At 44.1% G+C, this 17,658-nt stretch overlaps 1 protein-coding gene across 2 annotated transcripts in view; it reads left to right on the top strand.

Annotated features, from left to right (window-relative positions):
* Positions 1 to 17,658, top strand: part of FHIP2A (FHF complex subunit HOOK interacting protein 2A) — a 40,610-nt gene that overhangs the window by 11,945 nt on the left and 11,007 nt on the right. For both annotated transcript variants that reach the window (XR_011382209.1, XM_051823682.2), the window contains exons 3-13: positions 1,765 to 1,934; positions 3,613 to 3,717; positions 4,233 to 4,355; positions 11,257 to 11,544; positions 11,730 to 11,926; positions 12,952 to 13,066; positions 13,530 to 13,606; positions 13,693 to 13,885; positions 14,033 to 14,202; positions 14,889 to 15,032; positions 15,774 to 15,864. Coding sequence is in view for 1 of the 2 variants with exons in the window: in XM_051823682.2 (XP_051679642.2) it covers positions 1,765 to 1,934; positions 3,613 to 3,717; positions 4,233 to 4,355; positions 11,257 to 11,544; positions 11,730 to 11,926; positions 12,952 to 13,066; positions 13,530 to 13,606; positions 13,693 to 13,885; positions 14,033 to 14,202; positions 14,889 to 15,032; positions 15,774 to 15,864 (1,673 nt within the window). In the remaining variant the exon portion in view is untranslated. The remainder of the gene's footprint in view (positions 1 to 1,764; positions 1,935 to 3,612; positions 3,718 to 4,232; positions 4,356 to 11,256; positions 11,545 to 11,729; positions 11,927 to 12,951; positions 13,067 to 13,529; positions 13,607 to 13,692; positions 13,886 to 14,032; positions 14,203 to 14,888; positions 15,033 to 15,773; positions 15,865 to 17,658) is intronic.

The following is a 17,658-nucleotide window of genomic DNA, read 5'->3' as shown; positions in this document are numbered from 1 at the left end:
AAATTATGTCATTTTAGCACCCATTTATTCACCTTAGAAGAATAGGAGATGAGACACAATAACATTTCTTTAAAAAAAAAAAAAAGAAGATTTATTTCCTTGTTTGAAAGGTGATGTGACATTGAGAGTAGGAGAGGAGATCTTCCATCAGCTGGTTCATTCCCCGAATGGCTGCAGTGGCTGGGGCTGGGCCAGATTGAAGCCAGGAACCTGTCCCGTGCAGGAGGCAGAGACCAAAGTAGTGAGCTATCTTCTGCTCCTTCCCGGCACATTAGCAGAGAGCCAGATCAGAAGTTGAGCAGCTGGGACTTGAATAGGCACCTGGATGTGGGATGTCTGAAGACACTGGGCCTTGCTTACTGGTATTTATTAGTTCCATTTTACAAATGTTGTTAACTGAGGCCTAAATAATTTATACCAGGTCACCAGCTAAAAGTGACAGAGCCAAGCCTGAAATCTCAGTAGTCTAGTTCCAGCCCCATGCTTGTAGCTCTTGTCCCATACTGATGCATATGACCTCCTGGGAACCAAGGGCGCCCCTTCCATTCCATTGTTTCCTCCATATGTCTCAGTGTTGTGGTTTACCATGTATGAGTGTGATATGGACATGCATGTGCATATGTACAAAGTGGCATATCACTAAGCATATCAGGACTGTATTGTATATACTATAGAAATACTAAAGAAATGACAATAGAGACATAAGGACAAACTTGGTATTTCCTAATAATTTTGTACTTACACATTCTCGAAAATGTCACACTTTATCCAGAGTAATTTAGCCCTGTATGAGAGTAATAGGTTGATAAAACTATCCAACTGTGATAGTATTAAAATATAAGTAATTTTTTCTTTTAAAAAATCAGTAATATTCGATAAGAATTCTCCTGAGAATTGGCTTGCAAAATAGACATTTGGGAATAGATACCTGTTAGAGAGAAGAAGTGTCAGGAATTTTAGGAGAGGGTTTTTCTTTTGATGCCTCATATCTTTATAGAGAAAGTGAATTGGGGTCAGTAAGTGATTGATTTTCCAGTGTTGCAAAATAATATAGTAACAATCAAAAGCAACCTGCCCTCTGCACATGTCCAGGTTAATCAGTGAGCAACCTCTGTTTAAAAAAAAAAAAGAACTAATGAGGCCAACTTGTTTCTATATAAGGAGACTTAAAAATCAGATCTGAACTGGATAAGTCGGAAAAAATACTTAAATTATAAGTATAAAGGAATTTGTGATTTTACATATATGTCATCTTGGTCATGTTCCCATTTCGCACACAAATGCCTCTTACTTCTAAATTATCATGGATGTACTAAGTAGGACCTTAGAGAATATATTGATTCAGTTTTTGAGTAAGCATGATAAAAAGCATCATCCAGTCCAGCTCTCTGCTGTGGCCCGGGAGTGCAGTGGAGGATGGCCCAAGTGCTTGGGCCCTGCACCCCGTGGGAGACCAGGAGAAGCACCTGGCTCCTGCCTTCGGATCAGCGCGGTGTGCCGGCCATAGCGGCCATTGGAGGGTAAACCAACGGCAAAGGAAGACCTTTCTCTCTGTCTCTCTCTCTCACTGTCAAAAAAAAAAAAAAAAAAAAAAAAGGCATCTAAATTCTAGCCCAGCTACTGTGTATATAAACCTTAGTTAAGTTTGTAGTTCTAACTTTTATGTTTGAATAGAAATAAGAAAATATGGAGAAGTGTCTTTAATGCAAATGTGTACGTTCAAAACGTTTGAATGTTTTTTGATAAGTGCTTTTTGTTCTCTAGATGATAAGGCCCCTGTGACTGATACAAACATTCCATCCCATCTGGAACAGATGTTAGATATCCTGGTCCAAGAAGAAAATGAACGGGAGTCCGGAGAGACAGGGCCGTGTATGGAATATTTGCTCCATCACAAGATCTTGGAAACTTTGTATACCCTAGGGAAAGCTGATGTGAGTTCCTCATCCACTTCTTCTTGGCCATCAAATACGCTTATTCATGTCTTCGAAGTAAAGAAGCTGCCAAGCACTCAATTCAACTAAAATTGAACATGGCAGGATTCAAGTTAAGATTGTGTAAAAACAGAGTTGTGTGCCATGAGCAGCATGATATCCATAGAGATAGCAAACTCCCTGTCAACGGGGGGTCCTCAGGCTGCTGAGGAGTCCAGTGTAAACATTTGTGAAAGTGAACTCAACGTCCGTGTGCTCAGTAATCAGAGGAAATAAGAAAGAACCTAGTAAAAATGGGTTCAAAGAAATGGGCATTTCTCATAGTTCTAAAAGACAACCTCACAGATTATTCTGACATTAACTCAGCTGATGGGTGAACCAATTCAAATTTTTGTGCCTAATGAATGAATTTTGAAAAATCTTTGAAAAGCTGATATTATAATTTAAATAATATTTGTTCCACAAAGCCTTCAAAGTACGTGTAAAGAGAAATTTTTAGTGCATGTGGTGGTGTGGGGACAAGAAGCCATGGGTCCAGATTAGGAGGCCTGGCTTCCCTTCCCAGTTATGTCACTAATATACTATGACCTTCAGCAAGTCTTTCTGGTTAGTCCTTTAAAAACGAAGAGGGTGTTGCTCAAGCGTGTCCCCAAGCTCTCAAAATCTGTGGTTCTGATCTGTGAATTTATGTAATATATGAGGGGATGTCAAAATGATTGTGATAAAATGGAATTAAAAGATAAAAATGATAAATGTAAGCTTTATTTCTCAACATAAGCTCCATCAAATTTAAGACACATTTAAGCCACGATACCAGCCGTTTAATCTATTTCCTAAAGATGGTCCTGGGCATTTAACCAGGTCAAAGCAGGCTTTTTGTTTGTTTGTCTGTAGAATTTTTAAAGGAGCATTTATTATCAGTTTTCATCTACTTAAAAGGCAGAATGACAGAGTAACAGAGACAGAGACTTCTGTTTCCTGGCCCTCTCCCGAGATGCCCATAGTAGCCAGGCTGGGCCAGGAACCTAGAATCCCATCCGGGTCTCCCACTTGAGTGGCAGGGCCCCAGGCATGTGAGGCATTACTTGGTGCTTCCCACGATGCCCTCTGAAATGGAATGTGGGCCTCCCTTTAGCCCACCGTGCCCCTGTCTCACCCATCTTGAAATGAATTATCCATTTATAAACTATTGGTTCCTTTGGGGGCATTGTCCCCATAAACTCTGAAGCATCAGTGAGTTCACCATTTTTCCACCCAAGGTTTACCATAGCTGGGTGTTTGTGCTTCACTTTTAGCAGGATTCATATTGCTCTGATGGGAGCTCTTTTTAAACGGATGACTTACTGCCTCCAGCTAGATACTACTCAGACCTGTTACCACAAGTTGGTGTGAATTAATTTTGGATCAAAAATTTTTGAAAGCCGTGCATAGTTTTTTTTTGAAAGCCGTGCATTTCTCATGAGCTTTTTGAAGACCATGTGTAATTTCATTTTTTGAATGCTAGTCACAGATACTCGGTTAAAAATTCTATTCTGACAAAGGCATGCGCTACCCATTGCATCTCTCCCGAGGGTAAAGTAGTTCACGTGTATTGCCTCTGTTGGGTTTGACACTTTGGAGTAAGTGTGTTTGTGTTGTCTGTTCTTCCTTGTTTGCTTTCCTTTTTTCCTGAGCCCAGTGTCCTCCAGGAATGAAACAGCAGGTGTTGGTGTTCTACACGAAACTTCTGGGACGAATCCGGCAGCCCCTGCTTCCACACATTAATGTGCACAGGCCCGTCCAGGTATTCTCCCCTTACATAAAGTGATTTGTATTGCTTTCTTTTAATCTAGAAATCACTTTATATGATTTTTCCAAGAGTAAAAATAATAAAATAAATTATTCTAAAAATCACATGAAAATTTGCAAATACTTATACATGACATTGTATTAAGTGTATTTCCTGTCTTTATATTTTAAAATTTTATATCTTAATTTTCATTTCACAGAGAGGTGACTATATTTCTCATTAATTTTCAAGGGTAGTGAACTTGAAAATTTATTGCTAGTAAGCTAATTTTTCTGTAAGTGACTACAAATAGTCTTATACTTTATTTATGCAAGATATTTCCATTATTTGAAAATTTTCAATTTAAAAAGTTTAAATATTCTTGAGGTAAGTGGATATTGTATGTGTGTTTGTGAGTATATACATATATATATAAAGTATATATATTATATATAAAACAAACATAAATATATACACACACTTTTGAAATGTAATCTAAGTTTAAAAGTTTTTTTAAAATATTTTGACAGAAATTAATTCGGCTGTGTGGTGAAGTCCTTGCGACCCCAACAGAAAATGAGGAGATTCAGTTTCTCTGTATTGTGTGTGCGAAGCTCAAACAGGATCCCTACTTGGTTAATTTTTTTCTGGAGGTACTGTACACTTACTAGCTTTCTGAGTGTGCTTACATTAAGGTCGTTATAAAAGCTGGACTATATTAGAAGGATTACATTTACTTGCTTTTATCAATGATCAGGTAGCTCGTTTTACTTCTCAGAATTATTTTTCATTCACGATTGGTGTTTTATTCCAACTCGAAACCTCCTGGGAACAAAGATTTTAGAAGAATGCAATTCAGCCGGCTACCTGGGCAGAACAAGGACCGGCTTGACGGGGGAAGCGCGGGTGGAGGAGTCCCAGAGGTCTGTGAGCTTCTTGATCAGGTGCACAGCACGAGTCATCTGGCCTGCGCAGAGGGGTGACCCGTGCAGGTGCAGACAAGATTGGGAAAAGCACAGGTTGCCTCCCCTACCTCCTGTGTTAGCTCGGATTGCACTAGTGTTTTCTGTTTTTATAGCCGTAACCATCAAATCACAGTTTACTTAAATCAGTCGGTATTTTAGATTATAAAGTTAAAAATAATTTTTGTTTACTTCCTGCTTTTTTCTTTAGCAGTGAAGTCACTTAGGTATGTGGTTTTTTTTTTTTTTTTTTTTTTTTTTTGGACAGGCAGAGTGGACAGTGAGAGAGAGAGACAGAGAGAAAGGTCTTCCTTTGCCGTTGGTTCACCCTCCAATGGCCGCCGAGGCCGGCATGCTGAGGCCGGCACACCGTGCTGATCCAATGGCAGGAGCCAGGTACTTATCCTGGTCTCCCATGGGGTGCAGGGCCCAAGCACCTGGGCCATCCTCCACTGCACTCCCTGGCCACAGCAGAGGGCTGGCCTGGAAGAGGGGCAACCGAGACAGAATCCAGCGCCCCGACCGGGACTAGAACCCGGTGTGCCGGTGCCGCTAGGCGGAGGATTAACCTAGTGAGCCGCGGCGCCAGCCAAAAAAAAAACTATATTGTTTTTATCATTTTTACCTGAAAATTTTTTTGGTTGTTTCCAGGTTAAAGTGTGAGCTTTCTCCTTTGGGTGTGCTGCTCTGTGAGTTTGACAGGCACGTACAGCCATGTCTTTGCCAGCACAGTCAGATACACAGCACTTTGCTGTACCCTCCCCAGCCCGCTTCTTACGCATCACCTCCCACCCCCACCCTCTAGCAGTCACTGGCCCAGCAGTTTTCTCTTCCCTAAAGGTTGTCTGAATATAATCAGCCTTTGGAATCTGGTTCTTTTTACTTAATGCATTTGAGATTCGTCCATGATCTTGTCCATTAAAAGAGTACTGTTGAGTAGAATCCTACAGCATGTGGCCGGCGCCGCAGCTCACTAGGCTAATCCTCCACCTAGCGGCGCCGGCACACCGGGTTCTAGTCCCGGTCGGGGCACCGGATTCTGTCCCTGTTGCCCCCCTTCCAGGCCAGCCCTCTGCTGTGGCCAGGGAGTGCAGTGGAGGATGGCCCAGGTGCTTGGGCCCTGCACCCCATGGGAGACCAGGAAAAGCACCTGGCTCCTGGCTCCTGCCACCGGATCAGCGCGGTGCGCCGGCCGCAGCGCGCTGGCCGCGGCGGCCATTGGAGGGTGAACCAACGGCAAAGGAAGACCTTTCTCTCTGTCTCTCTCTCTCACTGTCCACTCTGCCTGTAAAAAAAAAAAAAAAAAAAAAAAAAAAAAAAAAAAAATCCTACAGCATGGACATGCTGTAGTTGTTCATCCATTCACCAGTTAAGGCACTTGGGGGTTATTTCCTGTTTGGCGCAGTCATGAATGGAGCTATCATAAAATTTCACACACAGATTTTTGCATATATCTACGTTTTCATTTTACTTGGATAAATACCTAGATCGTGTGGTAAGTGTATATTTATTTTCACAAAAAACTTCCCATTTTCGAAAGCGGCTTTATCATTTTGCATTCCCTCTGTACCAGATGTGAGTCCCTGTTGTTCCTTGCCCTTGCCAGCCCTGTATGTGGTCAGAGGTTTTTTGTTTTGTTTTTTTTTTTTGTTTTTTAACAAGTTAGCCATTCCAGTAATAGATTTTTTTTCTCCATGTCACATTACTGAATAAATAATTTAGGACCCTGTTCTTCATTCTTACTGGGGGCAAGGGAGCAGCTAAGCTGCACATTACTGTAATTTTGAATTTCTAGGTAGTGTCAAGGACAATCAATACCTGTTTTTCATGTTGTGTGTCATTCTTTATATCATATTTATTTTGCAAGTTTGTTTCAAAATGGCTAGAACAGTTTTATGATTGCGGGTTTCTAAAGATTTATTAGTGGGCCAGCGCCTGCAGTGCCAGCACCCTTGGTTCTAGTCCCGGTTGGGGCACCGGTTCTGTCCCAGTTGCTCGTCTTCCAGTCCAGCTCTCTGCTGTGGCCTAGGAAGGCAGTGGAGGATGGCCCAAGTGCTTGGGCCCTGCACCCGCATGGGAGACCAGGAGGAAGTACCTGGCTCCTGGCTTCAGATCGGCGCAGTGCACCGGCCATTTTGGGAGTGAACCAACGGAAGGAAGACCTTTCTCTCTGTCTCTGTCTCTCTCACTAACTCTGCCTGTCAAAAAAAATATTTATTAGTGAAGGTATCATTACAGTTCTTGTAGTTTTTTTTAATATGTGTTTATAAGAAATAGCTCAGTTCAGCCAAGTATGACTTTTTTCTCAGAATTCATTTTTGCTTAGTTGTTTTAGATACCTTATGCATTTTAGATACATGGATTTTTCCCAAACTCAAGCCTGATGGAGTTTTTCTGAAAAATTTCTGCAACTGGTTTCAGAAGTGCATAGCTATAGATCAGAAGCAGAGATTTGCAGGCGTGTCTGTTAATGGTGAGATGCACTTTGTGTAGCTGTCCTCAGAGAAACATGTACACTTAAACCTCACCACAAAGAACAAGCACCCCTCGGAGTTAGGGACGTGTCTGCTTTCCGCAGCATTTTGATAGCACTTACTTCTCCAAAGCCTGCGGCGGTCGATCTCTCCGTTTTCTGAGGCTGACGGGACCATCTGCATGCTTTTTTTTTTTTAACTTTGATATAATAAATATAAATTTCAAAAGTACAACTTTTGGATTATAGCAGCTTTTCCCCCCATAACCTCCCTTCCATGCACAACCATCCCATCTCATCTGCATGCTTTTTTTTTTTTTTTTTTAATTTTTTTTGACAGGCAGAGTGGACAGTGAGAGAGAGAGACAGAGAGAAAGGTCTTCCTTTGCCGTTGGTTCACCCTCCAATGGCCGCCGCGGCCAGCGCGCTGCGGCCGGCGCACCGCGCTGATCCGATGGCAGGAGCCAGGAGCCAGGTGCTTTTCCTGGTCTCCCATGGGGTGCAGGGCCCAAGCACCTGGGCCATCCTCCACTGCACTCCCTGGCCACAGCAGAGGGCTGGCCTGGAAGAGGGGCAACCGGGACAGAATCCGGCGCCCCGACCGGGACTAGAACCCGGTGTGCCGGCGCCGCAAGGCGGAGGATTAGCCTAGTGAGCCGCGGCGCCGGCCTTCATCTGCATGCTTTTAATGTCAGTTGTTATAGTCACCTGAAGCTGTTGAGTTACTTGTGTGCATTTTGTTTTCTCCTCATGCTGAGGACAAGGTTCTGTGTCATTTCTAAGGCCTCACAACTTTGCTAACATCTATAATAACTGCTTAATTCACATTTACTAAATGAGAAATTTTAGGGAAGTGCAGTTTTACTCCTTGTAAGTGTACACAGAAACAGTTCTCAAGCCTGTGTCTCTGGAAATGTAATCTCTCTGCTCACTTACATCGGTCAATATGTGACAATGGGTTCGAGCACACATAATGAGTTAGAAATAGTCAGCCCTAGAAGGGTTTGCATCCGATGACGCAGTAAGATGAATGTTCAGATCCGACTTAAGGTAGAGTAAGCAAAGAATAAGAAAGACAAAGTCAGCGCATTAAGTGTTCACAGGGTTTTGTGTGTGCCTCAAGTCACCAGAGAAGATTCACGGAAGAGGTCATCTGGGGGTGGGCCTGACAGCTGTCTGGGTAGGAGTGGGGGACCGCAAGGAAACAGTGTAATGAGCACGTGTGGTAGGAGGAGCCTGGGCCGCTGGCCTGCCACTTGCAGAGGCTGGAAAGGCAGCGTGAGGAGCTGGTGCTTGCCTGTGGACACTTGGGAGCCACTGACAGTTTTGAGCAGGGGTGTGACTATGTGATGCTAACTGTGCCTTAAGGTTAGTTTGGTGGCAGCATTTTGTATGGTGGATTCCTTTGGGAGCAGAGAGAACCGTAGCAAACCCTCCTGGAAGCTGATGGCGTAATCCAGGCAGGAAGTAACAAAGACTTCAGTGGGAAGCGGTGGACTGGGATGGAGTGACTGTGTTCAGGAGAACAGAGGTAGGCTCTGTGGCCTCATTACTTCTCAGGTGCAGGACGCAGAGAAAGCACGATCTGGATGCTCGAATTCTTGAATCAGCTGCTGCCAGTGGAAAGAAGGGAGCCCTTAAGGAGCTTATTCTGAGGAGCTGGGGCTTTAGGTTCCGGATGCCGTGGGTCTACAGATGTCCTAATGGAGGGAAACACTGGGTATTTTGTGATACAGACCTGTGATTTGGGAGGGCGATCTGGTTTTAAGAGATTTGGGAATTATGTGCATGAATGTGCTGTGCGTACCCATGAGAGGTGTCTGGAGCAGAATGGGAACACTGTTGGTGCAAAGCGAAGGATAGAGTCGAGGCTGCAGCTCCTTTCCTACAGAGCTGTTCTAAGATGCAGGTCCCGGGGCCGGTGCTGGCTCTGTGGCAGGAGGTTAATCCTCCACCTGTGGTGCCAGCATCCCAAAAGGGTGCCGGTTCTAGTCCCGGCTGCTCCTCTTCTGATCCAGCTCTCTGCTATGGCCAGGGAAAGCAGTATAAGATGGCCCAGATCCTTGGGCCCCTTCACCCACATGGGAGACCTGAAGGAGGCTCCTGGATCCTGCTTAGGATTGGCACAGCTCTGGCCATTGTGGCTGTCTGGGGAGTGAACCAGAGGATGGAAGACCTCTCTCTGTCTTTCCCTCTCACTGTTTGTAACTTTGCCTGTCAAATAAATAAAATCTTTTTTAAAAAATGCTTGCCCCTTGGCTCCACCTCCACATCTTCTCACTCAGGCCTGGAGGGGACCCAGGAATCTCCATTTCTGTCAAGGCCCACAGGACACTGGGATGTAGCAGGATCTAGTCCCACCTTGAGATACACTATTTTTTTGTTTTTGTTTTTGTTTTGTTTTTAAGATTTACTGATTAATTTGAAATGCAGACAGAGAGAGACGGCTTTCACCCACTGGCTCACTTCCCAGGTGGCCGCAACGGCTGGAGCTGTGCCGATACAAAGCCAGGAGCCAGGAGGTTGCTCTGGATCTTCCACTCAGATGCAGCGGCCCAAGGACTTGGCCATCCTCTGCTGCTTTCCCAGGCGCATTAGCAGGGAGCTGGATGGGAAGTGGAGCAGCCGGGACTCGAACCGGTGCCCACATGGGATGCCACAGTGTTGGCCCCCACCCACTTTTTTGAGAATGAGTACCAGCTGCTGCTTTTACTTAGGACAGCCGGGCCAGCGTGACTGCTGGTGTTTTAGATGGGATAAAGTGCCTTACTGTCATAACGACTGTGAGATGCAGGTGATTTTGCAGGAAATTGGCAATGCTGTCTATGGTATTCCCCGAGTTCCGTAGTTGTTTTCTTCAGTGTATGTTTTGTCAGCTCAGTTTCTCAAGATGACTCTTCTGAACATGCTTTGAACAGCAATAAAAGTGATTTATAATGACTGTAATGTAACTTTGGAAGGAGAACCTGGAATTCCCTCAGCCTTCAGTGTGCCTCTGATAAGCAAGGAGCCGCGATAGGCCCTGTGGAGAAGCCAGCTTATAATGAATTGTCACTTACTTGTGTATTTTGGTTTTTACTCTTAAATTCAAATAGAAAGGCAGGCTTTTGCCTTGAAACTAATAATTTGCTTTAGTTAAAATTGTGTGTCGGGGGAGGAGATAGGGACAGGATGCCAGGACTTGAGGTAAATCTTCATTTTTATCCTCAAAGACACACAAAAGCATGCTCAGGGTAAGTTAGCATTTTCTTTGTAAAACAAAAGTATAAGAGGAAACATTGAAAAAGTGCTTGTTTATATACTTAAGAGAATTCAGGGACTTTTGTAGAAACCTTAAATCTAATGCTGACAAGTTTTGAACCTTCAAACTTAATTTTAGGGGATGGCACTGTGGCATAGTGAGTTAAGCCGCAGCCTGCAGTGCCAACTTCCATTATGGGCACTGGTTCGAGTCCCTGCTGCTCCACTTCTCATCTAGCTCCCTGCTAATGCACCTGGGAAAGCAGCGGAGGATGACTCAAGTCCTTGGGCCCCTGCACCCATGTGGGAGAACCAGAAGAAGCTCCTGGCTTCGGCCTGCCCGGTCCCAGCTGTTGCAGACATTTGGGAGTGAACCAACAGACGGAAGATCTCTCGCTGTCTCTCCCTGTCTGTAACTCTCTGCCTTTCAAAATAAATAAAATAAATTGTTAAAAAAATTTAAGTTTACATTCCTGCACCCCACGCCTCACCCCGGCCCATGGTGTGGAAGAACTAACATTGAAGCTATGTATTTATAATAGCTCAGTGATGAGGAAAAAAAATTAACTGGAGTTGAAACCTCCTGAAACTTTTTTCCCCACATATGTTAGCTGCTGTAAGTAATGAATAGTTAACAGGAATTGGTTCCTTGCAAAGCACCAGGTACTTAATATGAGGAGTGTTGTGAACTCCTTTGCAGTTGTAAAATTGTATTTCATAGTTTGTTAAAAGTCTGACTATTTTTATTTGATAGAACATTTATTCATTGCTGTTTTTCTTAGGCATGTGGAATGTTAATTGTGAAAATCCATTAAAACATGGTTTTTGGCTTAAAAGGTTCTTGATGTGAATCTTACAAAGCACCCATTTCCTTTTCAGAATAAGTTGAAAACATTGGCTTCCAAAGGAGCAGCAAGTGTAATTTCAGAAGACCCGTTAAAAGGTCAGGACTCCTTGTCCACAGACACGGGCCAGGCCCCTCAGCCAGAGGAACTGTCAGGTGCTGCTGGCGTGGAGCGGGCGGAGTCGGAGGAGGAGCCGCAGGCGGATGCCCTGTCCAGCAGCCTGGACCACCTCAACGTCACGTCACTGCCGAAGGCTTCGGTTGTTCGTCCCAACCAGGACTACAATTTAGTGAATTCTCTGTTAAATCTCACTCGAAGTCCCGTGAGTCGCAGTGTGTACTTTTTTCTTTCCCTAACATCAACAGTAATATGCACTTAAAAGTGGGGGGTGGGGAGATGAAAAGCTATTCTTTTAGAGTAGCGCACTCCATGATCGGTTGGATTTTCCAGACAGATCTGCACAGAACGTGATCAGGAGCTGAAGCGGTGGGTTTTCTTCCCCCCCAGGATGGCCGCATTGCAGTGAAAGCGTGCGAGGGCTTGATGCTGTTAGTGAGTCTGCCAGAGCCTGCGGCCGCAAAGTGCCTTACGCAGAGCACGTGCCTGTGTGAGCTCCTCACGGACAGGCTGGCCTCCCTGTACAAGGCCCTACCTCAGTCGGTGGATCCCTTAGATATCGAAACGGTGGAAGCCATTAACTGGGGGTAAGCGCTGCTGTGTGTATTTTCCCGTGAATGACCTCTTGGACCCTACATTTTAAAATCCTTTTCTGTTTTGCAATGACAGAAGTCTTTAGTTTTGAAAAATGTAACACTATTAGTGATCTTCAAATGGGACTATGTTCTTGAGGTTGTGTTCAATTGATGAATTCCTAAGAATGAAGGGTGTGGGAAGAATCCGCTTGTTCCATTGCTAAGCTGCATTGCCCATTATAAGGATCAGTTTTTGAGACCTTGTGTTAAAGACAGTAATGTTGTCTGACTATTAAGAACAGAAACATTCTAATAAAGGCAGGAATCTCCTTTTTAATAAGCAGTGTCCACAGCCTCGAGGGTAGCCTGGCATAAGTCTCCTGCCTGCTTGTATGGAACCTCTCCCCTGCCTCCCCCTTTCACTCCTCGACCCGCATTCTAGGGCTTCCCCCTTAGCGCTCCTAGGAAAACGCACATGTAAGACATCTGCACCGATAACGTGGCCGAGACACCCCCTCCCCTCCCGCCTCTCCGCAGCCTGGTGTCTTGACAACGTGACTGTCGACCTTGTGCCCAGCCTGCGCCCTGTCACATCCGCGGGGCAGACCGGCCTGGTCACCACGGCACTGTCCTGCCTTGGGAGGCAGGAGGAGCTGCAGGCCAGTGCCTTCTCTCTGCAGCCCCTCCTGCCCTTTGCTTTGATTCCATCCCGAGCAGCCGGGACCCTGCTTCTTGTCCTTGCTGCTACTTGGTCAGATTTGTGACACGAGCGGGAGGAGCTGTCTCAAAGGTTTCTCTCCTGCAGTTCCATTCCGCGTTAGTCTCCCTCTTCCCACTCAGTGAGTGAAAGTCATTTACAAGTTTGGTTTAAAAGGCTTTCTCTCATCTGTGTCTTCTTTTATCAAACCTTTGTCCAGCACTGCCCCTGGGTGTGGCCCCGTGTGAGCTCATGACGTGCCTTCCTTGTTCCCTGTGTACTGCGGAGGGCGTGTGCATCCGGATAACTTTATGCTTAGCTTGTCTTCCGTGTCCCACAGCTTGGACTCGTACAGTCATAAAGAAGATGCTTCAGCTTTTCCAGGAAAACGAGCCTTAATTTCATTTCTTTCCTGGTTTGATTATTGTGATCAACTCATTAAGGAAGCACAAAAGGTTTGAATTTTTTGTTGTTTTTTGATCATTTAAAAATGTAACAACGAAATTTGAATTCTAATTTATATCCCCAAATTTGTTGCTTGTCTCAGGGTAGCACAGTTAGTGAAATGAAAAAGAACACTTATGGATGCCCCTTTCGCTATTTTGAAATCAGTCAAAGTGCAAGTCCTGTCCTTTTATATTTTTGTAAGTGTTACGCTCCAGTGCTTCACGGGGTGACACTGACGTCCCCCTAGTCTTCCTCTTTGGGGAGACATTAAAGCTGTCAGGTTATAAGGATAGGTTTTTGTCCTGTTCCTCTTGTTTATGCAGATTTAGAAGACTTATGGTCTAGGTTTGCAAGCCATCAACAGGGTGGTTGATAGATAAATTTTTGTCATTGCACATGAACTCAGATACTAAAGATGAAGCTCTCTTTTCCTTTGAAAAGAAAGCTAACAGTACTCATGCGGTATTCCAGACTGCTGCTGTTGCTCTTGCCAAAGCTGTTCACGAGCGGTTTTTCATTGGTGTCATGGAACCTCAGCTAATGCAGACGTGAGTAGAACGCTTCCTTTAAGAAGAAAGGGGGACCCCGAGTTTGTGTCATCTGTGCCCACTAATTGCCTCTTTGTTGTGCTCAGTTCTGAGATGGGCATTCTGACGTCAACCGCGCTGCTCCACCGCATTGTTCGGCAAGTAACCTCTGACGTTTTGCTTCAAGAAATGGTGTTTTTTATCCTTGGAGAACAGAGGGAACCCGAGACTCTGGCCGAAATCGGCAGACACCCGTTGAGACATAGGCTAATTGAGCACTGTGATCACATATCTGACGAGGTAAACCGCGTGGTGACGTAGAAGCGGATGTAGAGTCTCTTTCTGAAGTGCTGCTTTTAGTATACCTGTGATGTTTACATTCAGCCCCTTCATTGTGTGGCTTTAAAAATTGAAAGCCTGACTTACAAGATGACATTTTGGTTTCAGATAAGCATAATGACATTAAGAATGTTTGAACATCTTTTGCAAAAACCCAATGAGCACATTCTTTACAACCTGGTCCTAAGAAATCTTGAAGAAAGGAATTACACAGAATATAAGCCTTTGTGCCCAGAAGATAAAGATGTGGTGGAGAATGGATTGATAGCAGGAGCAGTGTAAGTTTCATCTGATTCTGTGAGTTTAGTGTTTCACAGTCAGAGCTTTTGCCTTTTATTGCTCTCCCTTATTTAAAAACAAACCCAAAACCTCTAAAGAAGTTTTTAAAAGCAAAATTTAGATGCCCTACTGCTTGCTACCATCCTTTTAAATTACAAGTGATGTTGTGTATGTATTCTTTATGATGTATTTGAAAGAATGACAAAGACGGGGAGAGGGAAAGAAGAAGAGGGAGATAGCTTCCATCTGCTGGCTCACTTCCTAGCTGTAATAGACAAGGCTGGGCCAGACTAAAGCCTGGAGTCCAGGACTCCATCTGTGTCCGTCAAGTGGGAGGTAGGGACTTACATACCTGAGCCGTCATCTGCAGCTTCCTGGGTGCATTAGCAAGAAGATGGATCAGAAGCAGAGTGGTAGGGACTCACCTGGCATTCTGATACTGGATGCAGATGTCCCAATCAGTGGCCTAATCTGCCACTCCACAACACCCTCTCCATGTTATGCATTCTTTAAATGTAGTGACAAAATTAGCAAATTCTTGAGTTTGTTAGTATATAATGTTATTTTGTAAAATGTATGATTCCTAATTAGCAAATCATGATATATTTTCTAAGAACATGGCAGGGAATCTTTGGGTATGGAAAATGCCCTACTAAGTGTTGCATTTCATACCTCACTGAATTAGAGATCTGGAAGAAGATCCGTTATTCACTGACATCTCACCGGATAACACTTTATCAAACCAAGAGTGGCTTAGTTCTTCACCGCCTGCTACTCCAGACCACCCCAAGAATGATGGCAAAACAGAAGTCCATAAAATTGTCAATAGGTGGGTGGCTTTATAAACTTGACTGACATCTCATTGACTTGCTTTTATAACATGCAATAGCTCTGCTGTTATGAACTCAGATTCCTTTAAAGATTATGTGAACATTTTTGTTTTGCTTGCATAGCAGATGACAAGCTGGGGCTGTAGTTGACACCAAGAGAAAAAGTCCCACTCAATGTAAAACTAAAAAGCTAACACAGGTTAAATAATATCTTAATGCACCCTGATTTTTAAAATATATGTGACTTAATTTTAAGTAATTCCCAGTTATACCAACTATGAGCATTGCCAGTTGGACACATCGTGCTGTTTATGTTTTTACAGTTTTTTGAAGTTACCCTTTCTGTGGTAATTTCCTTCTCTTTTTCTTCCCCTGCAACACTGTCACGGATACAGATAACTTCAGAAAACATTGCATGTGACTCACGATGCAAAATTAGGGTTCATAAAGATCTCAAGTTCAGTTACTTAAAAGCCAGTATCCTGAAGTTAACAAAAATCATGGCAGTCAGTCATGGTACACTAACCTAAAAGATATTCCGCTGGCTTACTTCTGTGTGGAACCAGTATTTAATCAGGGAATGGAAGGCTGATTCAAGATCAGGACTTAATAGATAAGTTTATTTTTCAAGTTCCCATTTGTATTAACCCTTGGTTAAATTTAAGATACTGCTAAATACTTTAATACATAAAGCAATATCACTGGATTGTGAGAGTATTTATGTTCTTTTTCTGTTTAAGTTTTCTCTGTCTGGTACCAGATGAAGCAAAGTCCTCCTACCACGTTGAAGGCACCGGATACGATACCTACCTCCGAGACGCTCACAGGCAGGTGAGGGAAGTAACCGGTGTTTGGAAATGAAGTCTACTAGGATTGTATACCCCTTGCACACCCCTTGTCACGTTGCCCAGGCCGTTACTGCAAACACGTGACGCCTCTCTAATAATAGTGGGGCCGCACTCTTCCCACCCGACTGCTGCGTTGTGCAGCCACCCTGGTTTGTACGTCACTGTCTCTGTCTCAAGACTTCCCTGTGCTCCTTTACTTCCCACTTCAAATTCTGTGTTACCTCCACCCGAATCATGATACCTTAGTCATTCTGCCCACCCACCCCTGCTCCTAAAATACCAGGCTATGGTACTTCCTCTCTAATCTACCAACATTCTTTCTGTACTGTTTTGTGATATGATTTTTAAAAATTGACACATAATAATCATACATATTTATGTGCTTTGATGTGATATTTTGTTACACATATGCACTGTGTAATGATTGTGCATTCACCTTTTCATCATGGTGAGAGCATACACACCTCTCTTCTAGCTACTTTGAAATATGTAATACAACATAGTTGACTGTAGTCACTGCACTGTGCAGAGAACAGCAGAACCGGCTCCTCAAGCCCGGCTGCAATCTTGAACCCATTAACTAGCTGCCCACCCCTCCAGCAGCCGCGTCCTGCTCCCAGCTTCTGGGAGGCTGACAGCCCTGACGGTTCTCACGCACGCGGTGATTGGCAGCCGAGGCCCCTGCTGCCCCTTCCTGCTTCGTGCCCTGCATTCTCTTTCTGCCTCACTGAGACTGCTGTTGAGAATCTGCTCTGACTTATTAAATTAAATGGCCTTTTTTTTCTTGCTCTCTATGGCATTTTACATTGTAAAATGTAAAAAATAAAATTGTGTTAAAATTTTTTCTTAAAATTTTTTTAAAGATTTTATTTATTTGAAAGTTAGAGCTACAGAGAGAGAGAGAGAGAGAGACAGAGAGAGAGAGACAGAGGGAGAGACAGAGAAAGAGAGATCTTCCATCTAGTGGTTCACTCCCCAAACGGCCACAACAGCTGGGGCTGGGCCAGGCTGAAGCCAGGAGCCAGGAGCTTCATCTGGGTCTCCCACATAGGTGCAGGGGCCCAGGCACTTGGGCCATCTTCTGCTGCTTTCCCAGACACATTAGCAGGGAGCTGGATTGGAAGTAGAACAGCTGGGACTCAAACTAGTGCCCATATGGGATGCCGACATTGCAGGCGGCAGCTTTACCTGCTACACCACAACACTAGACCCCCAGAATTTTTTATATTGAGATAAAATTAGGCATTTTGACAATTCTGAAGTGTGCGGTTTAGTGGTTTTTGGTATATGCATAATGTCATACACCTTTTGTCGCTAATTCCAGAACACTTCGATCACTCCTGAAGGAAACCCTGTACGAGTTAAGTAGTCACTCCCCATCCCTCCTCAAACCCAGAGCCGGGCACCCACTCATCTGCTGTCTGTCTGTGTGGCTTTGCCTGTCCTGGACATTTTACAGAGATGGAATCACACCTGACGTAGCCGTTCTCTGGCTTCAGTGTTATGATCTCAAGCCTCAGTCATGTTGTAACACCCCTTAGTACTTCATTTCTCTTTATGGTGGGATAGTACTCAGTTCCATGGGTATCTTATTGATCTGTTGGTCAGTTAGTCGGTGTTTAGGTCATTTCCACTTTTTGGCTTTTATGCATAATTCTTTGGGAACAGTCTTTTAAAACTTTCTGTGTGTGCATGGATTCTTGTTTGGAAATCTGCTTAGGAGTAAAGTTGCTGGGCACGTGGCAGTTCCATATTTCGCTTTCTTGAGGAACCACCA

This window comes from Oryctolagus cuniculus, chromosome 15, assembly GCF_964237555.1.
Source record: "Oryctolagus cuniculus chromosome 15, mOryCun1.1, whole genome shotgun sequence".
NCBI lineage: Eukaryota > Metazoa > Chordata > Mammalia > Lagomorpha > Leporidae > Oryctolagus > Oryctolagus cuniculus.
This window is presented reverse-complemented; position numbering and strand designations above follow the sequence as displayed.